Raw genomic sequence first — 26,597 nt, 5'->3', positions numbered from 1 at the left:
ACTAATGTTGCCCCCCCTCATAAACACACACACACACACTGCATCCACACACAGTATTCAAATGATGCATTAAACAGTGAAGATCTGTGTGACGACTGAAAGAGGCAGTAAAGATGGCAGCACAGAGATGCATCTGTGTCACCAGAATGACTGACTGATATTGTGTCATTGACTCGCACTGACTCAGCCCAGTGGAAGAACGTGGGCCCGTGGAAGTCTCCTTCGTTCAGATTTTACAGTACTTAGTGTGTTAGAAAAGGCTCCTTTTTTAAATCTTGCACAGTGCTGTAAGTGTCAAACACATGATCCACTCCTCAGTCACTTATTTCTTTCCCCAGGCTGCTGTGAAGGTCCCCGGTTATCCTCTTAAAAACTGTGTACAGTGAGTTCACACATCTGATCTGTATTAAAGGAGCTGCTTTTGGCCCAACTGCAGGATTAAGACTCCACTCTCAGACAGACACACTCACTCAGTTTGACTACTTTCATTTTTACGTTGAAGTGATGTTCACTCAATAAATATCAACAGTCAGTGTACAATAGTGAGCCATTTTGAAATATCCCAATAGGAAAAGCACATGATAAAGCAAATGATGAGTGAATCCAGTATTGTGCATGCTGGCTCAGTGTCGCACTGTCATGGTGCCTGTGTCTGTTGAAGAGAACAGAGCCATCGTTAATGATATTAGTAACACCTGTGCTTTTCCTGCTATGACAAGGTGCACTGCAATTAATGCCAGACAGGTGCTGGAGGACTGGACATTGATGCAGACACCATCGATAATCACAAACTTTTATTTTAATTTAACAAATTATAAACGTGTAAACCATGTAAAATCTTTCTTACCGTGCAGAGGATCAATTATTTATACAACTATAAGAGTCTTTGAAGATTTTGGAAATGCCTTCAAAACAGTTTTGATAAACATACAAAAAAACAGAGTTTGGAAAAGGGATTTTTTTAAATAAAAACTGCTGGAATGAGATACAAATGAATAGCAATAAAATACTAAAATAAAAATAAAATATTTTATTTGTGGTCATTTAAAGATAATTTATAAAGACTATTTCTCACATAAGTTCGCTTTTTATGTATTTCATATACATTATTTTAGAATATTTTTTTAATTTTGAACGCTTTGGGTTTCCATTTTGGGGCCGTTTATTGGCTCCCCATTATAGGGAGACCTAAAGCCGTTAAGAGCTTCAGCTGCCAGGTTGTGAGCCGCAGTCCTTGATGAGGAAAGACAACGGCCGACAGAGGGGGTTTTACACACACACACACACACACACACACACGGGAGTTTCATCTTGCAGCGGTGACGCACTGTGAGCTCACTTTGCCAGCTCAGTGTTACGTCTTCTTTACACACACACACACACACACACACACACACACACACACACACACACAGAGAGAGAGAGAAGGGGGAACCTCGCGTACCGGCCGGCTTTGTGGTTTTCATCCATCTTCTTTTAAATTACACCTGCCAACTCGGTCCACTACAACCGATGATGCTCGTCTCTGAACACTGATTTCAACTCCTTTTATTCACCAAACCGGTAAGTCCGACAACTTTTTTTGTTGTTGTTACCCTGTAGTAAGAGTCTGAATGGCTGCTCAAGCCGGTAGTTTAGTCGCGTCAGTCATTGCCGCTCGTGTTGGACATTTTTCGCTGCAAAGCCTGTCCGACCGTCATGGCCACTTTTACGCACGTCGGTAATCAGACATATATCTATATTTATGTTCATATGAGTTCATCCAGGCTACGGCACATCATATGGCGCCTACTGATACCTATGCTTTTAGACAAACAGAGTCTCTGCTGCTTGTTTCAAAGGGGGTTATCTCACAAGACAGTAACTATGTTTAATGTCAATGGGTTGCCTGAGCAACCTTTATGGCTGCTCATGTGATTTATCAAAGTAAAGTACACACTAATAGGGTTTTGCTGTGATGTGCGTACTGTGACTTTAGTAGCTTGGATACTTTACCAGCCCCTAGTTTTGGTCATTTAATACATATATATATATTGGTTATACACTGCTATGCAGCAGAATACATTTTTATTCATTCAAAATGGTTATAATAACTAGAACCACTGTTCCTCGTGCTGTCTAATGACGAGTGGGAGCATGCTTTACGCACAAGGGAAGTACGTGATGACCTCACTGGTAGCATGATCCTCCCCCTCTCTTTTTTTAATGAAGTGAACTGAGTCCTGGCTGCGCTGCTTTATTTTCTTGTTGTATACATCTTTATGATGTCATACTGGATATACATCAAGGTCAGTTCAGTTCAACCAAAATTATATTTTGCAAAACTAAAAAGATACCTATTGCCAAAGCATGCTGCATAGAGATGAAGATAGAAGAAGAAACTGTAAAAATGTCACGTTAAAAGTGTACAGCATTGATTTTAACGTCTCTCTCACACACTCTTCTCTGTTTCATTATCTTTAAGTTGTGTCTTATCACCATCACCGTATCACATCATACTGCCGTGGTTTTGGCAGGATGTACCTCTGCAGAATGAGCAGCGAGGGCAGGCTCCCAAAGCACACACACACACACACACTTACACAAGAGCAAAGAAAAGACTGTCATTTTTGACCGAGGGCTTCTTTTGTCTGAGACCAAATTCCTGCACGCTTGTGCCATTAAGAGGCTTTCTCTCACACATCACGATACCAACACACTTCCACCAGAAGAGGGCCATGTACAGTTTCACTGGCTCGTCCCTAATTTCATTTCGATGCAGGGCATTTTAAGGAAGGATTTTTACAAGATATACAATGTTTATTTCCTTCTAGTCATGGCACGCGTCGACTGAGAATTCAATGGACTGTGTCTGTTTTTTTTATAAGTCATATTTTCTTCAAACAACTCCAAAACATTACGGTGGTATCATTATAGTCACTTACTTGAAAATAACTACACAAGAGGCAAAGATGGCCGGATGGAAAGGGAAGAGAGGAGAGAAAAGAGAAGAAGAGACAAAAGGGATGAGGAAAAGAGAGAAAGCTGCAGTGAAGAACATGGAAACAGACAGTAAAAAAGAGAGGTATAGGGGATGATGACAGATAGATCTAAGAGTGTATGTGTGGCAGTTTGGAGGCGATAACAAACGTACATGTAGGGATTATGAGCGTAACTTAACAGGCTCAACTCGAGCGTATGTGCATGTGGAGGTCAGAGACACAGCTTTAATTAGGCCCTCAATCTGTCATCTGTCCGTCCATCAGTCCAAGCAGAGTGGTTGGGAAAGCCTCCAGACAGTCTTTAAGTCCCCGTGCCACAGTGGCCAGGGAAGGGAACTCCGTGCCAAAGAAATTCCCTCTTCGCTGACCGCAGATCCAGATCCATGCTGGCTCAGCCCTCTGCACGGGCAGATTGGTGGAGGATCGGATGATTACAGGTGGACCTGGTCACAAAAAGCTGGAAAGACGTTGGCACGAGCATGCAACCGCTTACATTCACTTACAGTATACATGTACAAAACGCACACCTAAGCTTAGTTATAAGTTATTTCTATTTAATGGAAAAGCAGGATTTGAAGGACAAAAATGCCCCCCTAAAATGTTCTTCAGCCCCCCCAAATAATTTGGCATTATTGGCTAAAAAAAAAAAATTTTTTATTTTGGTGATGTCATTAAATTAAACTATTGTTTCTCACATGGACAAGTTATTTATAACTCTAACATGCTACATATGTGCGTGCGTTCTGGTTTGTATGTTTTCTCCCCGTTCAAATTACAATCCAACAGCCTATCATCATACTGAACGATATAAAGTTGACACTGCCAGGTCCATTCTCCATCCATTGTGTGCGGTCCCTTTAAGAATTAGGATTTGGGAGTGACGTGGATATGAAAGCTAGTTTATCCGTCTTTCCTTTACAAGCAGGAAAATAATTTCTCTCTCTTTATTTGAGAAAAGTGAGAAATATACTGAATGCAAGCAAAACTACAGAGCAAAATCACACTCTTTCTGATTGAACCAATGGATATCCGCGGCCCCAAATGGGGCCCAAAAGAATTTGCGCGCAAACATACTACTCCCCTTGGGGCTAAGCCCCCCCTTTCTTTGAATCCTAGAAACGCCCCTGTTAAGGACATTTACTTTTAAACTGACACACTGTATGTGTATGTGGTTTATCTCTTGAGCAGATGCTCAGTCACATTCCATGAGATTTGGTTCAGTCAGGACAGAAGCAGGCAGCAGTAATCTCGCCCTGCTTGGACCGAGTTCATGGCCTTTCCCCTCCGTCTCCTCCGTATGCCTTCCCGCTCCCCACTGTGCACCGTTTAATGACAGTCTTAAAAATAAGCTTCAAGAAAAGAGGGAAAAGAGACTGCAGACGTTTGCTGCCCCACAGGCCGACTCTGGTGGAGGAAAGATGAATCTGCAGTGCGACCGCAATCTGCTAGCTGAACTCGCCAGTGACCAATCGCTGGCTTTTAGTTGCCAGAACAAATCACACACCAGCGTGTCGATGTCTTTGTGACGAGGCATGAGTGTATGTGTGTGTGTGTGTGTGTGTGTCGTGTTTTGGAGAGAATTCACACACTCCCTCATGTGAGGAGTGCTACAGACACGCCCCGTTTCAAAACCACCGCTGAGTAATGACGATGTAGCCAACAAAGCAGGAAAGTGAACCTCTCATCTGGAGCAGCACTTTTGTAGTCGGGAGTCATTGAGTACAACTCTAAACACAGTATACTTGTATCTATGTATGTATGTATGTGATGTGTGTGAGTGTCCTTTGCATATAGCCGGGGAACCGTTAACCCGATCTACTTCAAACTTGACAGGTATTGATTTGGGACCCAAGGACATGTCAAAGTCAATGTCAAAGTTGGTGCAATTTGGACAAGAGACACTTTCAGTATTGATACACTTTGAATAAACGAGCAAACAGCGCTCTGTGCAGCAGCGGGGGCCGGTCTTCAGGGCTCTGCGGACTGAGTCAAGCATGTTGTCCGTATAGTGGGCCTTTACAGGCCACAGGTGATTGACTGCAGTTCACAATACAAAAGACACGGTTCTTCAAGGTTTACTTCTCCCTGAAAACAGTCAACACTCTCTTTATCACTTCAACTTTCCCTGAGAGCAGGAGACAGGGCGAAGACTTGTTCCTGCGAGCGAAGAGGACATCTATAATTTAGCCTCACATCAAAACAACAAAACAGCTCTTTTCAATGCTCATGAATGCAAGCGCGTTGTATGAATAGCCTACGTACAATCTGTACACACTGGACGAAATGTCTTTCTCTACCTGAGCTCAGGTCCTTATATAATAGACGGCAGATTTTTCCATTGACTCAAATGGTAATTATATAAATCCTCTGTATGTGTTTGGCAAATAGAGATAACATGTTGAAAGTGTTGTTTTCACTCGGCATACGCGTGTTTGTGTGTGTAAATGGGAGTTGTTTTATTATAGGCCTCGTCTGTGTGCTGACTTTTATTAGAGCTGGTACGTGTGTACGGGCTGTGGATTATAATTTAAGGTGTTGTGAACATACGAAGCTGATCTACATCCACCGTTAATGATGCTGGTGATGTATGGGAAAATACCAGACTCAAAGACATCTACTCCCACACTGATTTTTGCATACTGGGGTTGCTCCATGTTCTGCTTTTGTCACCTTGGATTCTTTTTTAGGGTTGTTTTGTAGCCAGTATTGCTTTGTGGTTGGCTTCTGGTCAGTTTAAATGATAGTAAAGTGTCCTTGTCTCCTTGTGAAGAACTTTTGTTCAGTGTCTCCCACATATGTAATTTGACTTTCGGGGGGGATAGACGGATGGACACAGCGGTTGGAAACTAAAAGTGGGGACTGAGCCGACAGCATGAGTGAATTTGTGACATACCACAGGATGTGGCATCTGTTTCTAATGAACAAAAAGAAAGGAAACATTACCAGTGTTTCCTTTGTATCCATATGTAGCCTATATTCATGGTGGCTGTAAACAAGCTAAACATCTTACTGCGTCTGTCTCCCTTGCCTGTTGTTCCTCTGATTCTCTCTCCACTCCCTCTGGTCAATTCAACCTCTCTCGTTCCACCTCAGCGATATCGGACAGGCAGAGACACAAGAGAGGCCCGTTAACTTTCTGCTGGTGTAAAGTTCCACTGGAAAACATGACGACCGAACGTCACCTCAACCCAAGGACAGAGAGGAGGAACGATGGCCACAAAGAGACAGTGAGAGAAACTCATCCACAGGCGTGTGTGGAGTGGCGACACCAGCCCAGTTATCAGACTCGCTCCCTATAATGAGACATTGTCTGAGCACTAACGTAGAAAGTGTTGGCGTAAATCAGCCTTTCATTTGCCGATAATGGGCACCTCCATTAAGTCAAACAGAGGGTATGGTTGTCCCGATCACGTCGTTGTCGTACAAGTGCGCATTATCTCTCGGTCCACGAAATGTCTGATGGATAATGGAGTGTAATTACGGTAAACCTTTTTCTGCCGGCTCAGTTCTTTCCTATTGTATTTCACTACATGGGCTGTTTAGATAAAGAGGAGTTCCCCAAAGCTGGACACGCTACGTGACCTAGTGGGCTTCATAGGTAGCCATTATTGGCATGGGGACTTGGTGGTTGACTTTTCTTTGTCAAGCCTTTCTACTTCATGACGGAGAGGGAAATCAACGTCTTTTGAAATCCATCTGAAAGTGTTTCATCAGCCATTTTTGAAACACCAAAAGAACATTTAGTGTCCTTTTGTAATTTTTTATCAAAGTACACCAATAGGCAATGATGATGAGCATTAATCTGTTTTAATCAAGTCTAAAACAAGGATGTAGTATTCTGGACAAAATCTATATAGCATAATGTCTTTGCCGTGAGATTAGAGCTCTTCAGGAATTAGGACAAACAACCCTGTTATGAGCTTGGTGACTATGCATTTCTGAGATAATCTAATGGGTTTGTAAAGGTTTATGAGCCCAAATCAGGAGGATTTCTCAACCTGCAGAGAAGAAAATAATCTTTTGAGCTTCTCTATCCTCTAACGAGGGATCACCACACCTACTGAGCAAATAACAAAGATATTTAAACTCAGCTAGAAGAAGGTGCTGATTCTGTGCACTGTCATACTAGTCAAATACTTCCAGCACACAGCAAGTCAGTAGTGTTTACTTCTATGTGGCAAAACAACTGTAGACCTGACCTGGTCGGGCTTAACCTGGTCAAAATAAAGCTATGACAGATTGTTATTGTCACTCCCCAACCTCTGCTGTGATAAAGTTAGTGTAAACTCTGTTCGGTGGCACTGACCAAGCTGCATTACTTGAGTTTGGAGTGAGAACAGGTTGGCTGTATTCACATACTACATCTGGGTGGGCTTACTGAACTTTTCTTAGAAGTGAAAGGAAGAGATGCTGTTGTATCATTATAAACTGCGGTGAATGGAGGGATTATGAACTGATGAATAAGCTTATAAAAGACTAAAGCAAGGTGACATTTTTATGCACGGACCAATTGGCGTCTTGTGAGGAGCTACTGGCAGCTACGAGCGTGGCTTAGGTGTGTGTGAGGCGACACAGAGAGGCGACTGTTTGTTGTAAACAATAGAAGTTAACGTTGATCCTGCGACAGCATCAGCTACATCAGAACCGGAGAATATTTCTTCACTTGTCTCGACTCGCTTCGATGAGAGTTCATCTTACAAGTATTGGTAGTTTCCAATGACGGCTTCTCAGATGGTTTCTGTGTAACAAACCATCCGACGGTTCAGGTGAATCAGAACTAGTTCATGGGCAGAGCACTTATTTAACAGCAAGGCACGCTATAAGCGCTAATAACAACAAGAACATGGCGATAAAACAGAGGATTTGCTGAAAAGAATAGAATGAACAAAAGCTGTTTTAAGCACGGCTGTCTTATTACTTACCTTAATACCTTATTGAAGGTAAGCATTTCTCTATGTTTAGAAGCCAATAATGTGGCAGCTCGACCCCACTTCACACTTCATCCCTCCTGCTGCTCAGTCACCTCACACAGGGAGAGGAGTCCCACTCATGCTTGTGTTTCCTCTTTTGTGGTTCCTTCCCTTCGTTCACAGCTTCATCCAGTAGGATTTCTCTGCTCAGCTGCTGCATGACATCAAGGAGCCAGAAAAAGCTCTCCGACACATTAGCTCTGGTCCTTGCCCCAAAAACCACCACAGCATAGAATAGTGTCTGTGTTTTTGTCAAGCCTTTGCCATTACTTCTTTATTATCGCTATTTTTAGCTCTCCTGAACAAAACAGAAGATGTGACTGGTCATCTGATGTTGTCGCGACTTGTTATTTGAATGTGTCAAACAACAGCACCAAGGCTTTTGGGTAATTACTGTTTTACAGTTGTGGAACAGTCGTCACGCTCTTCTCCCTTTCCTTTGAGGTGTTTTACATTTTTTTATCCTGTTTGGTTGTTTTCACATAAAATGACGAAGGTTGTTGGTGTCTTTTGGATTCTTTGTTGTGTACGATGGGATATTCTGAGAGGTGTTAATATCCTGTTATATTCTGCTCTTCTTGTTTTCCCTCCCTTTGTTTCTGTTCTTTTGTTTTGTCTCTCGCTCTTTCCTTCTGTCTCGCTCTACTACTTCTACCCACACATTAATCTGACTGCAGCCTCCAAACCGAAGGATTTGACAGCGCAAGTGCTGAGAGAGGTCGAAAGAGTTGAAGTCAAAAAAAAAGTGTGAGTTCAGGGACGTGAGACACGAAAGTTCCGGCAAGCAGACAAAAGAACTCCAGTTTCCAAGACAAGGATTGTTCTTTTCGTTGATGAGTGTTGATGTGTGTTGAAAGATGTGTTAGGTCCAATGTCGACCACACTATACGTTAACAATCGCCTGTTCCATTATAAAACACATCCAAGCCACAACACAATACCATTACGTAACATCACTCGCACTAGATAAAGATTTAGTGCCATAAATAGCCATGAGCTCAGACAAAAGGCCTTGCAGACATTTCCAGTTAGGGAATGATGAAATTGAATTAAGAGATGCTGTTGTAAAACTATGCGGAATGGAGGGATTGAAAACTGATGAATTAGGAGAAATTTTGGAAACAGAGTTATTCACTCTCTTGGTGATTTTACGGGAGTTTATGTTTGGGGCTATTTATTGAGCTAAAGTGTCTGATTTTGTTACCTTTGGACAGAACGAAGCTTGCTCTTTCCCCGCTTCCAGTCTTCATCCTAAGCTAAGCTAACTGGCCTCTGGCTGCAGCTTCATATGAGTGGTGCACAATCTTCACATCTAACAATAAAACGTGTTTTCCAAAATGTGGAACTTATTCCTTTAAAAAGACGAATGTCGAATTCTGCACCGCTGTTTGTCCGAGCGGCACTTTGTCACAGACGGACTTGGTGGAAGAGAAGGATGGGTGTTTGAATGCGGACAAGGCCACGTGGGGACACAGGGGTGGTCATGTGCCATGTAGGTCCAGTGGTAGTTCCACGTGTGGCGGTCACTTCTGTAGTGGGTTTTTGGGCAAAACCTCAGACAAATTGGATTTAAATCCAATCACACGCAGACAATACTGGCTTGGAACGGCTGGCTGTGATTGGCTAGCTTCTGAGGACAGTGGTCAGGGAGCTGGCACGTTTAAACATCCTTTTTTGGACCTGCTTTCACATGCATTTTGTATTTCAAACATTTCACTGCATGTGTTGCTCTTGCATGAAATGACTGCTTTTATCTGTGGATTGCAAACACTGGAAATGGTTAGCAAACTGCTGGTCTACTTTTTGTTTTTCAACGAAATATGTTTGCATTAGCTGGAATCCAGTAAGGGAAGACTTTTTAATGGTACATAATGGAAGAATGACTCTTTTTGGGGCACAGTTTTGCTTTTGTGTCCCATACTGGAATGTACAAGCCTTTTCAAACTGGTCAATTGTGAAGTCAATTGTGAAGTCAGCGTGCTGTATGATACTGATTTCGGATTGCATGCACAAATCAGTTTCACCTTGCTCTGCTGGACCGTTTCAGTCACTGCACTTCTGGAGGTCAAGGGAGATCCTCTGGGGAAAACATTCCTCTCCCATTCGAACCCCGTCCAAGTTGTTACTTGACACTTTCCAAAAACAGAGGTATTTTTGTTTTGCTCTCTCTATCATTGTCGTTTTTATTGATCATTTTTTCATTTTTTTCCGGTTGTGTGTGTGTTTGCATAAGTGCATAATTATGAGCGCGTGTTATGACATGTAATTAGCCTCTTGCTCTGGTCTGTATGGCATTTTAATAAATGCTTCTATATATACCGTATCATGCTATCTGGCAGAAATGTAAAAACAATTTAGCACTCCCTACTACTTTCTCCTCTTTCTGTCCCTCTCTCTCGTCTCCCCTACAGCTCTGTCGGTCCCTCAGTCACTCAAGTTGTTTTTTCAAACTAGTGCTTTTTTCTGTCCTCGCTTTATCTGTCTCCTGCTCCCTCAAATTATGCTTCAGTAGCCTGTCATTGGCATGAGGGCCTTGCTGTACCAAAATCATAAACTAGTTAATTTCTTTCTATTTTCTTGTTCGTATAAGGCACAGCTTGGTGTTGGCTGGATGTTATGGCATTCCAGATGTGTGTGTGTGTGCGTGTGTGTGTGTGTGGACATATGTTTGTATGTGTGTCACCTGCATGAACAAGAATAAATTAGTTCGCAAATAATGTGTAAAAAAGTATGTTAAGGCATATCACCACACCCTTACTGCACACATATACTAGTGACATGCTGCATAGGTGCATGCGCGGTGTGTCTTTACACATAGAAAGAGAATAAATGGGTTTGAGTGGAAAAGCGTTGATTTCTTGCTAACTAATGTTTAAAACATTATGTTTTGCTGCGCGGTCAAGAGGCGCATTAAGGTGGCCTCACCCTTCAGGCACACTTATGACACACACACACACACACACACACACACACACACACACACACGCTGTTTTAGCTGTGATAGAAGGGGCATGTCCCAAGGATGTCAGGGGTGTGTCTGTGGTCAGAGTGACAGTATAAGACACAGGCAGGTACATTGAACCTTCCATTCAGCTACACTCGACTTGAGATTTGTGTGACTTCTCAAGTTGCATTTTAGTGTGAATTCTGTCTCACATTCTGAACTTTATGTAATTTCAGATTTTCTAGCTTAATTTTGTAGCTGTGAAGTCCAGTAGAACATTTTGCGAGTGTCCAAGTGGCACCAAATAGGACTTTTAACCAAGTGCTTGTCAAGACAGCTGTAAGAAAGTTAGATTTGAGTTTGGCGCTGACTCAGCATTTCTAGCAACATACACAGCATCCTAGTTGAGTTGCCAAGGCAACTGTGCCAATCAGCTGCAAGTCTGGGGTAAGCATGCTGCTCCGTCTTTCTCCGCTCTTTACCATTTTCTTCTTCTCTCTCCTATTCTCACGTTCTTTATCTCAGGCCTGAGCCAAAATGGCCGTTTCCATCGTTGTCTGTTCTTTTCTCCTATCTTCTCTTTTGTTTGATATATTCTAAATGCTTCTTATGTTTTCATTTTGGTCAGTGGCTATTTTAATATGTAGTTATCTTACAAGCCTGTTTGGGTCCAACCAGTCCATCAGCTACATTTTCGCCTCTCTGATAATACTGCTCTTGGGTGAATTCAGTCTTATTTTGGTAGTTGCTTTATCAATAAGATGTTGTAGGGCACACGTTGGATGAAGTGATTGGCACAGCATTTTGACAAATTGTTATAACAAGTTTTTCTTAGGATTCTAGATTGTCAGTCTTGGAAATGCATATATTTCCTTAATTTATTCTTGGGTGTATATGATGTGTCACACTCTAGACCTGTTACCAGTTGTTCAGTGGACTGAGTCAAGCTAATCTGGAGTTTAAGTTTAGATTCAGAACGGCTTGTAGGAATAATTATTCAGAGACACTTCAGCACATTTGCTGTCACAGAAATTGAATCCTAATCTTCCGCATGTTGGGTGGCCACCCTGCTGACAGCTCTGCTGCCTTTTTAATGTAACAAAATATATGTTGACACTACATGATTTAGGCACGTTGCATTAAGCAGTGAAGTCTCAAACGTGAAGGTGAGCCAGTGTAAGTGTCTCATTGATAGGTGACCTCAGGTTAGATTTCATCTTTGTCCATGAAGTTATATAGAAGCATCAGTTAAAGGGCAGTAATATATATCTTGCCGAACACTTTCTGTGTGAATAATGTTTATGTATGCGGGCACTATAGGGATTTCTAACTTTAGAGATGACAACATTGCTTTGCTGTAATATAATCTGACTCATATAAGAGTTTTTCCTTAGATTTATTTCCAATAACACTGCAAAATAAGGCAATACAATCATCCTCATCACTATGTGTTTGTAATCTCTATCACGATATCACTTAGTTTTGATGACATTAATAAATAAAAATAATTGGGTTTTTCTGACTTACCTAAATGTCCATATAGACTCATCCCAGGGGCAGCATGTCAAGCATTGAGAAAGTCAGTATGAGTTGGCAAATTAATATGTTTATCATGAATAATTTCATTAAATGTGTATGCGAGTGCCTACTGCCCTGAAATAGCCACAGAAAAGCCCTGGTTCATTCACTCCTGTCCATAAATAAACCTGATTCATGTTAAATGTTATTTACAGCATTTACAGCAGCTCCTTACCTCCCTGCCACTCGAGTCACTCCACTCTGAATGAGTCGCAAAAAATGACTCAGGTGTTTTTGTCAGCGTGCGTGTGGTATAGTGTGAGTGTGCATGCTTATGTACTGTGTGTGTCCGTGTCACAGGAGTGTTGTAATGTCATCTATTTTGTCGTGTTGTGATATGTTGTGTTGTTATCCTTACTGGACTAGAACATATTCCTATACACTTAGGAGGTCAATAAATGATGTTGAAAAAAGAGCACAGTTGTGTTTGACTGAGGTGACAAGTTTTATTTTTATAATGCACTTTAAAACCCATGTTTATACGAACCGGACCATGTTTTACAATGGAATGTTCCTGTCATCTCTCTCCTTTAGATCATATGAACATAGTAGAATACATTGAAGAAGATGAGGAACCACCTTTATTGCTCAGCTCTCGTCCTTCTCACGGTAAATACGTGCACGCGTGTGTTTATGCAAAACAAAGAAAGGTTGTGTTCCTTATAGACCAGGTGGCATGTATGCTTCATGATTTAGTAAGTGCGTGCACTCAGTTTTACCGCGAACCTCGGCCGACTCATGAGCATGTGTGTGCATGTGCCTTCCAGGTGTTCGGCTGTGGTGGGACTGCAGCAGTGCAGTGTCGGCGGGGGGAAGGATGTGTGTGTCTGCACTGCCCTGCTGGCCAGGAGCCTTCCAAGGTAAGAGTACAAACCGAAACCAAATTATTCACTCATTCATTCAACAACCCGACTCGCTTTGAGAGACATTTTTAGTCCAACATGTCTCTGCTGTTAACATATCTGTTGCTATCAAGTGATTTATTGTTCAGTAAAGCAATAAGTATAGAGAGTGCAAATGAATTGTGTCATGTAAGCAACAGCCACATTTTGAATGTGTGTATGGATTGTTATTTGCAATATATATGTATGTAGTTATCTGCATCCATAAACATGTATGACATTGCATTATAATCAAAAGTTGTTTTTTTTGTCAAGGTGTGTCATGTTTCTCTATTTTTGCAGGTTGTATTTATGAAGTTTTGGTAGATCACATACTGTTACTGACACAACAATCACTTGGATACCTGTATTTACCTTTTTTGAATAGTCCATGAAGCTATGTATGTGAAAGTATAAAGATGTCTTGTTTCGATTCCAGTTAACACAGAGACTCTTAACACTCTGACAGCTCCAGAGAGATGCTTCATTTTGCTTGAGTTTAGAAGTGTTTTCTGTCTTGCCAGGCTTGTGGGCAGATCCAAAGGCCAACAGAGGAAGTGCTATGTCAGTTGTGCCCATCTGGAAGCTTTTCAGACACACTGGACTCTGAGCTTTGCCGCCCACGTGCATCCTGCAAGATCCTCGGCCGTAAGGTTGCAACCCCTGGCACTGGGACCTCCGATGCTGTCTGTGGGGACTGCCTGCCTGGGTAAGACCTACCTGTCTGCTTGTTAATCCACCCACGATTAAATGAAACTGTTGGCTTGACATTGAAAGTGCTTTGCTCGAACATGCACGTTGTAAACTTTTATTTGTTCTAAATGAAAAAAAATCTGGGGGTTTGCTGTGTCGACAAAACAAGGAGACACACACAAACAAACACGCATTCACCACAATGGGCAGGCAACATCAAGCACAACAGGACACAAAATGCCACAGTCTAAAACCGCTGATTCATTCTTTAATTGTAGAATGGTCCTCCTCTTTCTTTTTCTCTCTCTGTCCATCTCTCTAATTATGCTTTTTTTCTCTCCTTTTTCTTTTTCCATTTGCAGGTTTCACTCCACTGCCACAGGGGAAGTTTCCACCCAAAGTCTGTGTGTGAAAAGTAAGCAGGATCCTGCAGCATCTGTCTGAAAATGTGTTTTCAAACTTCCCATGCTGCCGGTCCATCATTCATTTCACAATCATCATTTGTTCTTCATGTAGCTAAGACCATGCTTTTTCTGTATCTTTTTTCTCCTTTCTCTCAGCAGCTCTGCGTGTCCGAGCGGTGCGTACAGTGGGTAAAGGTCCATCGAGCGGTGCAGGGGGGCCGGTCAATGGCACAGTGGTACGAAGCGCTGAGGAGAAGACGGCAGAGTACGCCGTGTTCGCTTTGGTGCCCATCTTCTGCGTAATGGGCCTGTTGGGTATCCTCATCTGCAACATCCTGAAGAAGAAGGGATACCGCTGCAGTGCTGACAAAGAGGGAGGAAATGAAGAAATTGCCACACCGCAGAAAGAAGGTGAGAGAGATCAAATGACAGGACATGGAAATATAAGGAAGAAAATAAAAGTTAGAAAAAATAGCAAAAAGATAGAAAGTAGCAGAGAGAGTGATTACTGACACTATGATTTATGTTCAGGTTGTTGTCACGTTCGCCCATAAAAATGCCAAATTAGCACAAACGCATGCACACGATGTGGTTTAGTGTTGTCAGGAGTCCGGGCAAATCCAAGCCAAGGCCAAAGGGCAGTGTCTTTTGTGTGCAGTCACAGTCCATGTATCTCTGTGACGTGACTGCACGCAGGTCTACATGGGAGGCTTTCTCTTTTCCTCTTTGAACTTTGACCTTGCAGGGTTCATGACATGGCAAGCATGCATGTGTTTTTCTAAGCATGCACTGCTGTCCTTGTAATTTTCCAATCTGAAAAGGGGAAGAAAAAAAAAAAGCATTCCCATCAACTCACTCACCCTACTGACGTCAGAGAGAAACAAACTTGGGTAAACACAGAAAGAAGTATGAAGAGGAGCGGGGGAGGGCAGACGAAGAAGAGATACTGAAGGATGAGGGTGGTATTAACCGAAAGAGTGACTAGTATCACTACATGGAAATCTTAAGAGAGTGGAGAGAGAGAAAGAGAGACACACAGGGATCAAGCGATTAAACAAGTGTTACATTACACTCCTGCTCTAACTGGTTTGCTCAGGCTCAGAGTAACGTGAGAGGTCTTTATGCCTGTCCTTTGTAAAAGTGTAAAGTCATGTAGTACTGGAGGCTCTTCATAGACCTGGAGTACCTCAGTCTTCGACCCAAATGGAACTCTTTGCTTGTGAGGTGTAATCTTGATATCAAAGCTGACACCATGGATACTTTTTGTATAGACCTGCATTGCTGTGCACACAATGTCAGAAGTACACCCATATTTCCTTTAAGTGTCTATTGCACGTGATGTAGGACTTTACCTGTGTGGTTCTCAGGCTTGATTACAAGGTAAAACCCTCAAGTCACATGGCGTACGTCATCTACTGTAGCATTGCTCGGAGCAGCCTTTTTTTAGTGAAGGGTTCCTGGTATGTTTCCACGTAGATCATTTGACATTTGTGATAAACCGTCTGCTGTGAGGAGTTTCATTTACGGTTGCACAAACTCAAAATGTGTGTCAGAGGGAGTTCATTCAATTTAGCAAACATTGCAAACTATTGCGTTCACTTGGTTGCTCATGCAAAAATTAGACACAGTGTAAAGCAATGGTTCATTTGGGAAATATAGTTATTTGCTATCCTGCAGAAAGTAAGATTAGATGGATACCTCTTTCATCTGTTCATTACACATGCAGCTACAGCCAGCTGCCGGTTAGCTTAGCTTACACAAAGATTGGATACAGGAGGAAACAGCTAGCCTAACTCTGTCCGTTACAAAATTACAAAAGCTGCCGAACATAACCTCTGAAGCTCGCTTTTTAACATGTTAAACAATAAATTGACATTTCCACACCTTGGTTCTTGTACAAATTAAACAAATAAGACATTACGTTTTAATTAGTGAGCTTTAGAGGTGCTGGTTGGTGGATTTTGCATTGGTCAGAGCCAGGATAATATTATCTGTTTCCCCGTGCTTTATTGTTTATGCTAAGCTAACCGCCTGCTGGATGTAACTTCATATTTAGCAGACAGATGTAAGATAAGATATACTTTATTGTCCCGTAGGGAAATTTGTCTTTGACTCCAATCCACATGCACGCATAGAACATAGATACAGTCATGCATGAACATGCTTAAATACACATGTTGAAAGTAATATCAATCGTCCCATCTTACTCTCGGTAATAAAGCACATAAGTGTATTCCTTTGAACAACCATTGCCTTGCAAAGGCTACATGAAGAGCTCATCAAGCTAAACAATGAATAAACTACACTTTAATATGTTATTTTCCTTACTATTGTGCTAGTGTCTATCAGTTACTGTCATTACATGTGTAAGCATTTAAACAGATTGAAAGGCTAAACCGGCTTTTCCCTCAATCCCCTGATGGTGGGAGGCTCAGAGGAAAGTTGTGTGTCAGCCAAGTCGCCATACGTTGTGCCAGGCATCAGGAGCTTCAGAGCACAGCTGCCACCCTCAACAGATCAGACTTTCTGTCAGCACGTCCCACATCAAGATACTGTTTGCGCTTGCACAACACCTGCTGCTTTGGATAACGTACTGTATCCCATCATTAGGATCAAAGAGTTTAGTTAACCGATGTTTTTCACAGATGCCAATATCAAAAGATGCTTTACTTGGATTTTGTTTTATCTCTGTGTGACTGAACCTGCTTCTTCTTTATACAGTTACACATACTCACACGTGATGGTTTCTTGATACAATGAGCGAAGCGAGGACATCCACGGTAGTTTGCCAGCTCATTGTTGTGGATTGCAGGGAGGACGTTGCTCTTTTGTTTCAGTTCCTAGGTTTTTATAGCTTCCGTTACCTAACATTTCAGCGAAAACCACCAAAGTAATTTGTATCTTTCATGGTACAAAGATGACAGTTGTGAAGCTGTGATTTCAGGCCTCCGCGAGGACAGACGGAGGTCATACGAACGGTCTGTCTGTCAAAGATCTCTGCCTTCTGTTTGCGGCTTTGCTTTGGTCTCTTCCTCTCCGAGCACTTTGTTGTGAAAGTTAAGACATCTAGAAACTCCCTAGCACCCATTCCCCCTCAGTTCTCTTTATCTGTCCTCGTACTCTCCATTCAGCCGATGTCTTGGCTCCTAACATCCCCTCCCCCACTCATGAACACGACACTATCCACTCATCTCTCCTTTCCCAGCCAGATCAATAATTAAATCGGGTCCTCATCTCCTGGTTTATGTCTCTTCTTTCCTTCTCCTCTCTCCTCGCCTTATTTCTATCTGTGATGTTCGTCTTCCTTCCTCTTCTTATATCCCCTTTTTTTTGTCAATTTCTAGAGCTTTTCAGGGTCTTCCATGATAGAAATGGCATTCTATTGAAGCTGACTATGTGTTCCATATATGAAACCCCTTTGTTGTTAGTTTGACTGAATTATTGATTGATTCAAAATGAATGATTTTAATTTAGGATATTATGCAGATAACAATATCATTATGACTTTTCATTACTTTGAATACTCTCAATTTCAGCCTTTATAAGTTAAAAGAAAGATGAAATCTACGTTTTAACGTGTCACAAACATGCAATGTTAAGACCTCCTTCACTCTCAGCTCCCCTCTTTCTCTCCTCCTGCGCAGCTTTGAGGACAGATGATGCAGTGGTGCAGTAATAAGCAAGTCTGCATGTGTGAGTGAGACAGATAAAGGACGAGAGAGGGGAGCTTAAGCAAAGTAAAGTTAGTAAATACAACAGAACGTGAGTAATATAAGGAAATAAAAAAACAGAAGAATAAAAGGATGATCAGAGGGCAACAGGTGGTTTTGGATGCTGCATGGGAAAAATGTACCTCTCTCCGTCTTCCCCTCGGTCGTTGTTATGTAACTATCCTTGCAGTGTGCTGTCTGTCTGTCTGTCTGTCTGTCTGTCCACCTGCAGTAGTCCCGACTGGGCAAGCGTTAGACCTAAACGTCTTACTCCAGCACTTTTTTTCATCGTCTCCGCTCAGGGGGAACACCCTTGGGCATGAATTACAACGAGGCCAAGCTTAAGTCTACAGGGCTGAAATCAGACTGCAGCGGTAACTCTGAACACGCAGAGCTGCAGACAGAGAAGAGTTTGACTTATGGGAGAGTGCAGTGACAGGGAAGCTGAAGGTGCAGAAAGAGAAAAATGTTGTGAGCCAAAACTGCAACTTCGTGATGACTCATCCTGCTCAGCCACAAGGGCAGAGGGAAAAGTAGAGTTTAGTTGCCGCAGCTTTTCAGTTTCAGCCATGTTAGCGCTACGGGACTACAGCATTTAAAACGACTGGTGACTTAATGTGGCTGACACTGAAACACTGAACACATGGGTCTGACTGAATAGAAGAGAACGAGTGCCACACTGTGAAATGGATGCCGTTGTCCTCGCATAGCAACAGCCACTGTGGCGACACAGCTATTGTTATAACCTAACAACAGCCTGTGACTGCTTATGCAAGAAGACACATAGACGCAAACGTGACAAGTGCAACACTCACATTTTGCTCTGTAACACACAACTACTGTACACACAGTCACCTGGGGGTCTGGTATACACACACACACACACACACACACACACACACACAGACAGATAGAGCCCTGTGTGCTTCAACATTGCTGAATGGAGTGTGATCGCTGAGTGAGCTATTCTGGACCTCTCCCTGTGCCCTTCATTGCTCTCCTCTCAGCTGCCTCACTGTGCTGTGCTATTATGGGATGTTCGGAAGGTGTTGCCATGGAGGCACATCTATTCTTTTCCGTTCACTCATCCACTTCCATCTTTATCAATCCCATCGTGTGTGCGCTGTGTGAACTTTGCTCATTCTGTCTCACTCTGTTACGATGGTAGTTTAAAGCAAATCCATCTGTTGATTGTGTTAATTCTATCTTAACATATAATAGCCCTAACAGGAGGAACATGAGTACATTGAAATATATACAAAAATATAAGTTTATATATTCAGGTTCATATTAGAGTGTGTTTCCCCCGAATATCCGACACTGTTTGGATCTCTGGGAAGTGAGATCCAAAAACACACCTGCAATTATTGCCATAGAGAACAAAACTGAGATTTTAGAGATCGTAACTTGAACTCAAGGAGCGCTTACTAGCTTTTTTGCAGGATTTTAACTGCATCTCACGTTCCTCATCACCAGATAGAGTTCTCTCAGCTGTCATCATGTGACCTAAATATGGTCTTCAGGCATTTATGTTGACTCTCTAATATGGAAAATATCATATCCTTTGTTCAATGCACGCACACGTTTTCAATACATATTACGATTAATTAACTTGTTAATACATTACATTACAGTCATTTAGGAGACGCTTTTATCCAAAGCGACTTACAATTCAGATACTATGTACACTGCAGGCACAGCTACGGGAGCAATTTTGGGGTTAAGTGTCTTGCTCAACGACACATCGACATGCGACTAGCAGAGCCGGGGGATCAAACCGCCGATCCTCTGATTGAAGGACGACCCCCACTTTCCACTTAGCCAGAGTCGCCCCCCACTTGATAATGTAATATTTGCATATGGCGTTTTTTTTTGTATTTGTGTTATATGTATATATGTCATTATGTGTGTCAATATACTAAAATGCAATATACATCGTCTTTCTGCATGCTTTAGGTAACAACTGTCCCTACATATCTGACGATCTGAATGAAGACACCATCAGTATTCTGGTTCGCCTCATCACTGAGAAGAAAGGTAGGTGTTGACCAGCAGTGACATAACTCACGGGCTAGTGGTCAGAGTCATTTCATCTCTGGTGGCTTTAGAGGGCAACACAGTGTCACCAAAGTACGTCACAGACAAGTTTCCACTGCTGCAAGCTCAGACTGGCTGCTCCTTATCTCCGACATTTGTTGTTTTTGAAAGGGAATACAAAGTTTTTCCTTTCGAGTGAAAAGTAGAACAAACTGTGAGTGAAGATAATGTATTTTGAACTTTTCCCAGGGAAGTTGTGTTTTCGCCCAATAAGCAAAAATTTACGGAAATGGTCTAAATGGTCTAAATCCACATCCCAGCAGACAAGTCTGATTATTCTTATTTACGGAATTGACTGGCACTGTCGGATTATTGAGTCTCATCTGAATTTTTGTGTGCGTTTCAGAAAATGCTGCTGCACTGGAGGAATTGCTGCTGGAGTACGAGAGCAAACAGATGGCCATGAGGAAAGCCTCGTCAATCAAGTATGAGACCACGCACCCACTTAATATCCGATATATGCTGTATACCTTCGAGGTATACTTTTGCTCATTCATGCTGCTCCATAACGAGCTGAATACAGAGGCAAGGGAAGAGTGGGAGAGAGCAGGGCAGGGGACATTTTGGAAGGAGGCTCCTGACAAGAGGCTCTAATAACCAAATCAATGTCCTCAATGTGTGTGTGTGTGTGTGTGTGTGTGTGTGTGTATGAGTGTGTGTTTGTGTTTATGGCAGGATGTTCAGGCAGAGAAGGAGAGAAAACCTTACCAAAAGTTACAGAAAGTTGCTCTTCAGAGATTTAAGCAAAACACTGAATAATGATATAAACCTATACATTCATAGTTTTAATGTCATTCTAAAAGAAAATATTATGACTTGGCTCAAGCTCCCAGTAGAGCCACTTGATATATAACTTTGGAAAATGTTCCTTTGCAAACAGGTTTTTATATCTTTGTATATCTCTGGTTATGTCTATAGCACATTTTAATAATACAATGCCAACTGCAATTTATTCTTTTTTGTATTTTTTATTTTTTTTTACAAAGAAAGAAAGAAAGTACTCTCATAAGCATAGTTTACATTTCCTCAGTGCAGCTCTGGCGTGGGCTGATACTTTGGCAGTGACTCACTCCCGCATGTCTGAAGAGAATGTCTGACACAATTGTAACCGCTGTCTCATGAGTCATGAGGCTTAAACAGCCAGCCTGGCACTAAGATCATTAGCTGTCACATAGCTTGAAGTCACACAGTTTACATGACCAAACGTAGTTGTGGTTGGACCTTTGGTTGTAATGTGCGGCCATTAAAAGTGCTCAAGAAGTCAGAAGTTAATCTAACAAATCCAGCAACATGCTGCTCCATACCACAGTCTACACCACTGTGTTTTCCTTAATCCCTCTAACAACACCATATAGATGGTAATTTGATCCATTACACTCCAGTATGTACGTATGCCGCATCTACAATAGTCAGAGGTCTCAGGGTCAGTGTGCTGCTGTAACATGTGAGCTTTAGATTCGAGAATATTCTGACACACACACATAATATTCACACCGAAATCTGGAAAGCTTTCAGATCCTGTGTGTGTGTGTGTGTGTGTGTGTGTGTGTGTGTGTGTGTGTGTGGTGGGAGGTTCTGCAGGGGTCACTACTGGTCATACTAGTACAACACAGGGACACACAGCTGCATTCACCTCTTTTGCTCTGCTTTTCTCTGCACAAAAGAACAATGGAAAGGCAAACACTAAAGAGGCCTGGGTGCAAAGAGATACAACTTTAGATTTCAATTATTCATTTATTTTCTATTTAAACACTCACACTGAACAAAGGCAGAGATGAAAGTAATGTTTGAATATTCTTTGGAGCTTTTCTCACTTAAAATACTCACTTATCTTAGCGTTATGCTTTATTACTTAGCAACACAAAAAACACTAATAAAGACTAATACATTGACCTCCAATCCTTTCTGGCCTCATCCCTCCCTCCTACATCAGCTTGGCTCTCCTCCATCTTCAATATGTAATAAACTATTCTAAACCCATACCTTTATTAACATGGTCTTTGTTAGTGAAATAAGAGGGAAAGTGTGTGTCTTTTTGTGCATGTGTGCAGAAAATATAGGTGATTTAAAATGTTTATTATGCTGTACACTGAATGGACATGGAAAGAAATGTTGTCAATTCAATGTTTAAATTTCACTCAAATATCAATGACGTTTACTGACATGGCAACCACCTTTTAAAGGTTGGTTTGAGTTCAATATTTTAATTTAGGGATATTTGTCTTGACTAAATTAAATATACAAATGCCTGATTTAAAAAAATAATTAATGTAACTGATCATTTGTTCACTCCCTCCTCATCCTCTCCTGCCCTTCCTCCCAGGTTCCCGATGCTGTCTCCTCTGTCCCCTTTCCGCTCCCTCCCCAGGCTGTGCCCCCATCAGTCCCACCTCCACACCATCTCTGGCCTCTCCGGCCTGGCACCCAAACACGGCTACCGCTGCACCCGCTGCGCTCAGAAGAAATGGCCCCCTGTCCTCATACCTCCCCTGGATTCTCTCAGAGATCCCCTGAAGGCTCCCCAGAGCCTGATCCTGCCCTTACTGGACAGAGCCAACGACCAGCAGAAGAGGCCCCTGCTGGGGGGTTTGTTTGTCGACACCCACCACACACAAGCTGTTGTGCCAAATACTGTAGAGAAGGAGGGAGAGCTGACAGTGTTATCTGTGGGGAGGTGAGACACGTCCATATTGCTTCATACCCAACACACATCTGACATGACAAACGAGGGCATGCAATGCAAATATTTTGTTACTTTTTCTGCTGCTTTTTACTGCAGCTCCACTACTTTTTACTGCATTTATTCAAGAGCTAGTTATTAAATAGTTTGTAGATATAAATTTCACCCACACAAGATATGAGAATTTGATCAAATATGATGCATTGTTGTAGATTTAAGTGTAGAAATTACTTAAATTATCCCCTGCTCAATCAAATTCAATCAGCTATTAATTCAGTATTAGTAGTTGTAATAATACAATGATAAATGATGTAATACTTCAGCTCTGACAGGGGCCATTCTGTTGCATGATTAGTACTTTTACTTTCTATACTTCATGTACAATCTTCAGATATCACTTCTATACTTTCACCTCTAAATGCAGGACTTTTGATTTTAATGGTGTATTATTACACTGCATGCTACTTTTACTTAATCTACTTTCTTAACCGACATAACTAAATATTTCTTCGACTACTGACACATTCACAGTCATTTGACCACAATCCAGTTGAGTTACAGAAAGGCTTAAACCATCTGTAAACTGTACAAATAGTTTTAATGTAACATGTTCAGACCTACAGTACAATATGTAAATAACCCTCAAAGATGATTAAACACTGTAGAAAGAGTAATCAACCTCACACACTCTCAAGCAGCTTCCAAACCTGTAAGAAAATGTGTGTTTTGTCATAAGTACCCTGATTGCCATGAATGTAATTGTGATCATATCTTGACTGCCAGGTTTCAAGTGGCTCAGATCCCCGAGCAGAAGCCTGTCACGGTGGAAACCAAGACATCATCCCAGGAGCAACGCAACTCCCTGTTTGGAGGGAAACCGTTCTGCTCGTCTTCCTCATCTGGCATCAGGAGGTACAACCTGCAACACAACATTTTGCAGCTTCCCCCTCTCGCTTTATTTTTGCTTCCATCCCGTCACTCGCTGTAATCACCTCTCTCCTCCCCATTTCTTTCTATTTCTGCACTTGGTTTTTCAAAGTTAAAGCTCACATTCTTCTGGCCAGCACTGAATTATGTGGTCTGTTTCACTGGGAAAGGGTGTTATACAGAGTATGATCAGTTAATCAGAGGAGTGTCTCTAAAATGATTTGGGGAATGAGCTTCTTCTTCTTCTCTGTTGGATCTAACTATCTGTTTCATTCCTTCTTCCATTCTGTCCTTCGTGTCCTCATCCTGCCACATCCTTGACATTTTGACTCTCTCGTTCAGGTGAAGAGACAGAGAGACGGTGTATTATACCGCTACCTTGCTGAATACGACCTCATCATTCACTGACAACTTGACAGCTGGCAAGGAGGGAGTTTCTCGACCATGAAACCACAAGGACCACCTCGTGCTGGAGGAAGTTGTTTCTATTCGCGCAAAGAGAGGAATATAACTGTATTTATTATCACATAAAAACGATATTGTACTTTACAGATGTAACATCGTAGAAGTTCCACTCCAATCACAGCTGCTTCACTGTCACAGAGAAAGTAAAGAGTATAGCTTTGTGATAAAAGATTGTCAACGTCTGACAGAGGGAGGCAGAAAGCCCCTATATTTGTGCTTCCATGTAAAAAAAATACAGACACAGGGGTAAAACACACATAGGTGAACACATACTCAAATAACTAAAACTGCTCAATCAGCAGTGAGACTGAAACAAAATGAGGAAATGTCAAACCAAGTTGTGATCAAGTGCCATATGAACTAAGAGTATCAAAGATTTCCTTACCAGACAGAGCAAAGCTGGTGTGGCTGAAATAATAATAACCTATATGATTATGGCCATAAGACACTTAATTAAAGTACAGCACTACTACAGTAAGTATTAGAAGCACAAAATGTTATAACATTCCATATCATTTTGTTGTTATAAATATCTTTTTATTTGAAGTTATCCAGCATCACGTTTCTTCTCACATTCGCAGGTGAGTCGAGGTTTTAGACCGTGAATATGTTGAATGTAGTCTTAACAGTTCAGTGAACCTTTTGAGAGTGTGAGAAACATTCACTCAGCGATGTGCACCTATCCACAGTCAGCATTAATAATAATATTTGCAACCTTTAAGCTATTAGACTATAGGTCCAAGAAGGTTGAGATGCGTTCCCAAAACTGTATCACAACATATTTTGTACAACACTGCATCCCAATGGCAGTTAAAGGCTGCAACTGTCGTTTGGGTCCTGGCGTGAAGAAGTTCGATGGGTAGATATCACTTTTGTAGAATAGACCATGTAAATGAATGTACATATGTAAATATGGGTGGGTATAGAAAAACGGTTCTGGCTTTTATAATTTTAGCATACAGTTTGTGTGAGGTGAAAGACAACAGCACTGCACCAATAAGTGACACTTGTAGTCCATCAATAAAAACAAAAACCTAAACTCCATCATGAATATAAGCGGATTCTGGTTAAACATCTGTGTCTTGTTTATAAACCTAAACACACACACGCAGTACACATATCCAGACTCCAGTTATGTAATCTCCATAACTGTAAGGAGCCACTCCCACATACACACACACGCACATTTTTAGTTTTTACAGTTTAATTAAATAAACCAGTGGCTGCAGTAGACTAGTGGCTGGGATGCCTCAAAGTCATGCAGCTCACTTGGCTTCAGTTTACATCCTCATGGGTTTTAAAGAGTTTACTATAATTATCCACTCATATTCATATTTCTTATTATGTTTCTTCTCATGAATTCTACATGTCTGGAGGATTTATTGGTTGCAGCAGTTACACATTTTTATTTTATCTGTTTTTATTACTATTAGGATTATTATTAAATGTTTTCAAGCTGAAGTGTTGCTGGTAGGAAGGAAACATTCATCTCATCAACTTTGTAGAGTGCATTTATAATATTTAATGTTTCTGTATGATGTTTTTACTCTTGAAATAAAGAAGAGGTGTATTTTAAACGATGTCTTGCTGGTCGTATAATGTCAAATTTTGGCGTTTGTCTGCTGTTGTGTGTGAATGTGTGAGGGAACATCTAGTGAAAAATTTAAAAAAATGTGTTGAAACTAAAAGCGTCAGAGGCAATAGACTGGCTTGTTTGTTTGAGAGTGTCGCCCTCTAGTGGTGGCCTGGTGTTCATTCGATAAAATGACCTCTGGTTATGTAAATCAAGTGTATACACTACCAATGATATTTACCAAGTGACTCAGCTACACTACAACTAAGGCTACTCTTCTCAAATACCCTGCTCAGCGGCGCAGACGCTGTATAACCAGACACTACCTATAAGAGAGAATCAATTCTCTAAAATTAAAGGAATATATGAACTATTCTACATCTGCTCTTTTCAGAAAATATCCCACAGAACTACAGTGAGTCATTCTACAGCCACTTGACACAAATTATGGCAATAAACAAATGTAGTGACAAATATAACACCACAACTATTTCGTTAACATTTATACATTTATTATAACATGTTTTAGTTCCTTCACATTTTGATGCAGCACATTCAAAATAAGTCCTAAAGGCCACAAAGTGATCAAGCTTACCCTCTTTGTCTGATATGCAGAAAAGAACGCTGAGCTGAGGAAAACCCACTTGTTCATATACAAACATCAGGTGCAGCCGTTGGCCAGTAGAATCATTGA

The 26,597-nt window shown here is 41.5% G+C and overlaps 1 protein-coding gene across 3 annotated transcripts; it reads left to right on the top strand.

The window, feature by feature from the left end:
- The first annotated feature begins 1,120 nt into the window (after positions 1-1,120).
- Positions 1,121-25,805, top strand: relt (RELT TNF receptor). Of its 3 annotated transcripts, XM_031861378.1 has the most exons (12): positions 1,121-1,563; positions 8,629-8,698; positions 13,008-13,082; positions 13,241-13,333; positions 13,879-14,063; positions 14,410-14,462; positions 14,608-14,862; positions 20,118-20,198; positions 20,605-20,683; positions 22,582-22,932; positions 23,722-23,850; positions 24,208-25,805. In XM_031861378.1, the coding sequence occupies exons 3-12, from the start codon at positions 13,041-13,043 to the stop codon at positions 24,209-24,211; spliced, it is 1,272 nt and encodes a 423-aa protein (XP_031717238.1). In that variant the 5' UTR covers positions 1,121-1,563; positions 8,629-8,698; positions 13,008-13,040; the 3' UTR covers positions 24,212-25,805. The 3 variants fall into 3 exon arrangements, with proteins under 3 accessions (XP_031717238.1, XP_031717239.1, XP_031717237.1); XM_031861379.1 differs by lacking the exon at positions 8,629-8,698 and having other exon boundaries at positions 14,611-14,862; XM_031861377.1 differs by lacking the exon at positions 8,629-8,698.
- Positions 25,806-26,597: the final 792 nt, after the last annotated feature.

Source organism: Anarrhichthys ocellatus, unplaced genomic scaffold, assembly GCF_004355925.1.
Source record: "Anarrhichthys ocellatus isolate YVR2014 unplaced genomic scaffold, GSC_Weel_1.0 scaffold24, whole genome shotgun sequence".
Taxonomy (NCBI): domain Eukaryota; kingdom Metazoa; phylum Chordata; class Actinopteri; order Perciformes; family Anarhichadidae; genus Anarrhichthys; species Anarrhichthys ocellatus.
This window is presented reverse-complemented; position numbering and strand designations above follow the sequence as displayed.

Coding starts and splice junctions, on each gene's coding strand:
- relt (XM_031861377.1), top strand. CDS start 13,041: ATGAGGAACCACCTTTATTGCTCAGCTCTCGTCCTTCTCACG. Junction 13,083..13,240: donor CAGCTCTCGTCCTTCTCACG/GTAAATACGTGC, acceptor TGTGCCTTCCAG/GTGTTCGGCTGTGGTGGGAC. Junction 20,199..20,604: donor CCTCATCACTGAGAAGAAAG/GTAGGTGTTGAC, acceptor TGTGCGTTTCAG/AAAATGCTGCTGCACTGGAG.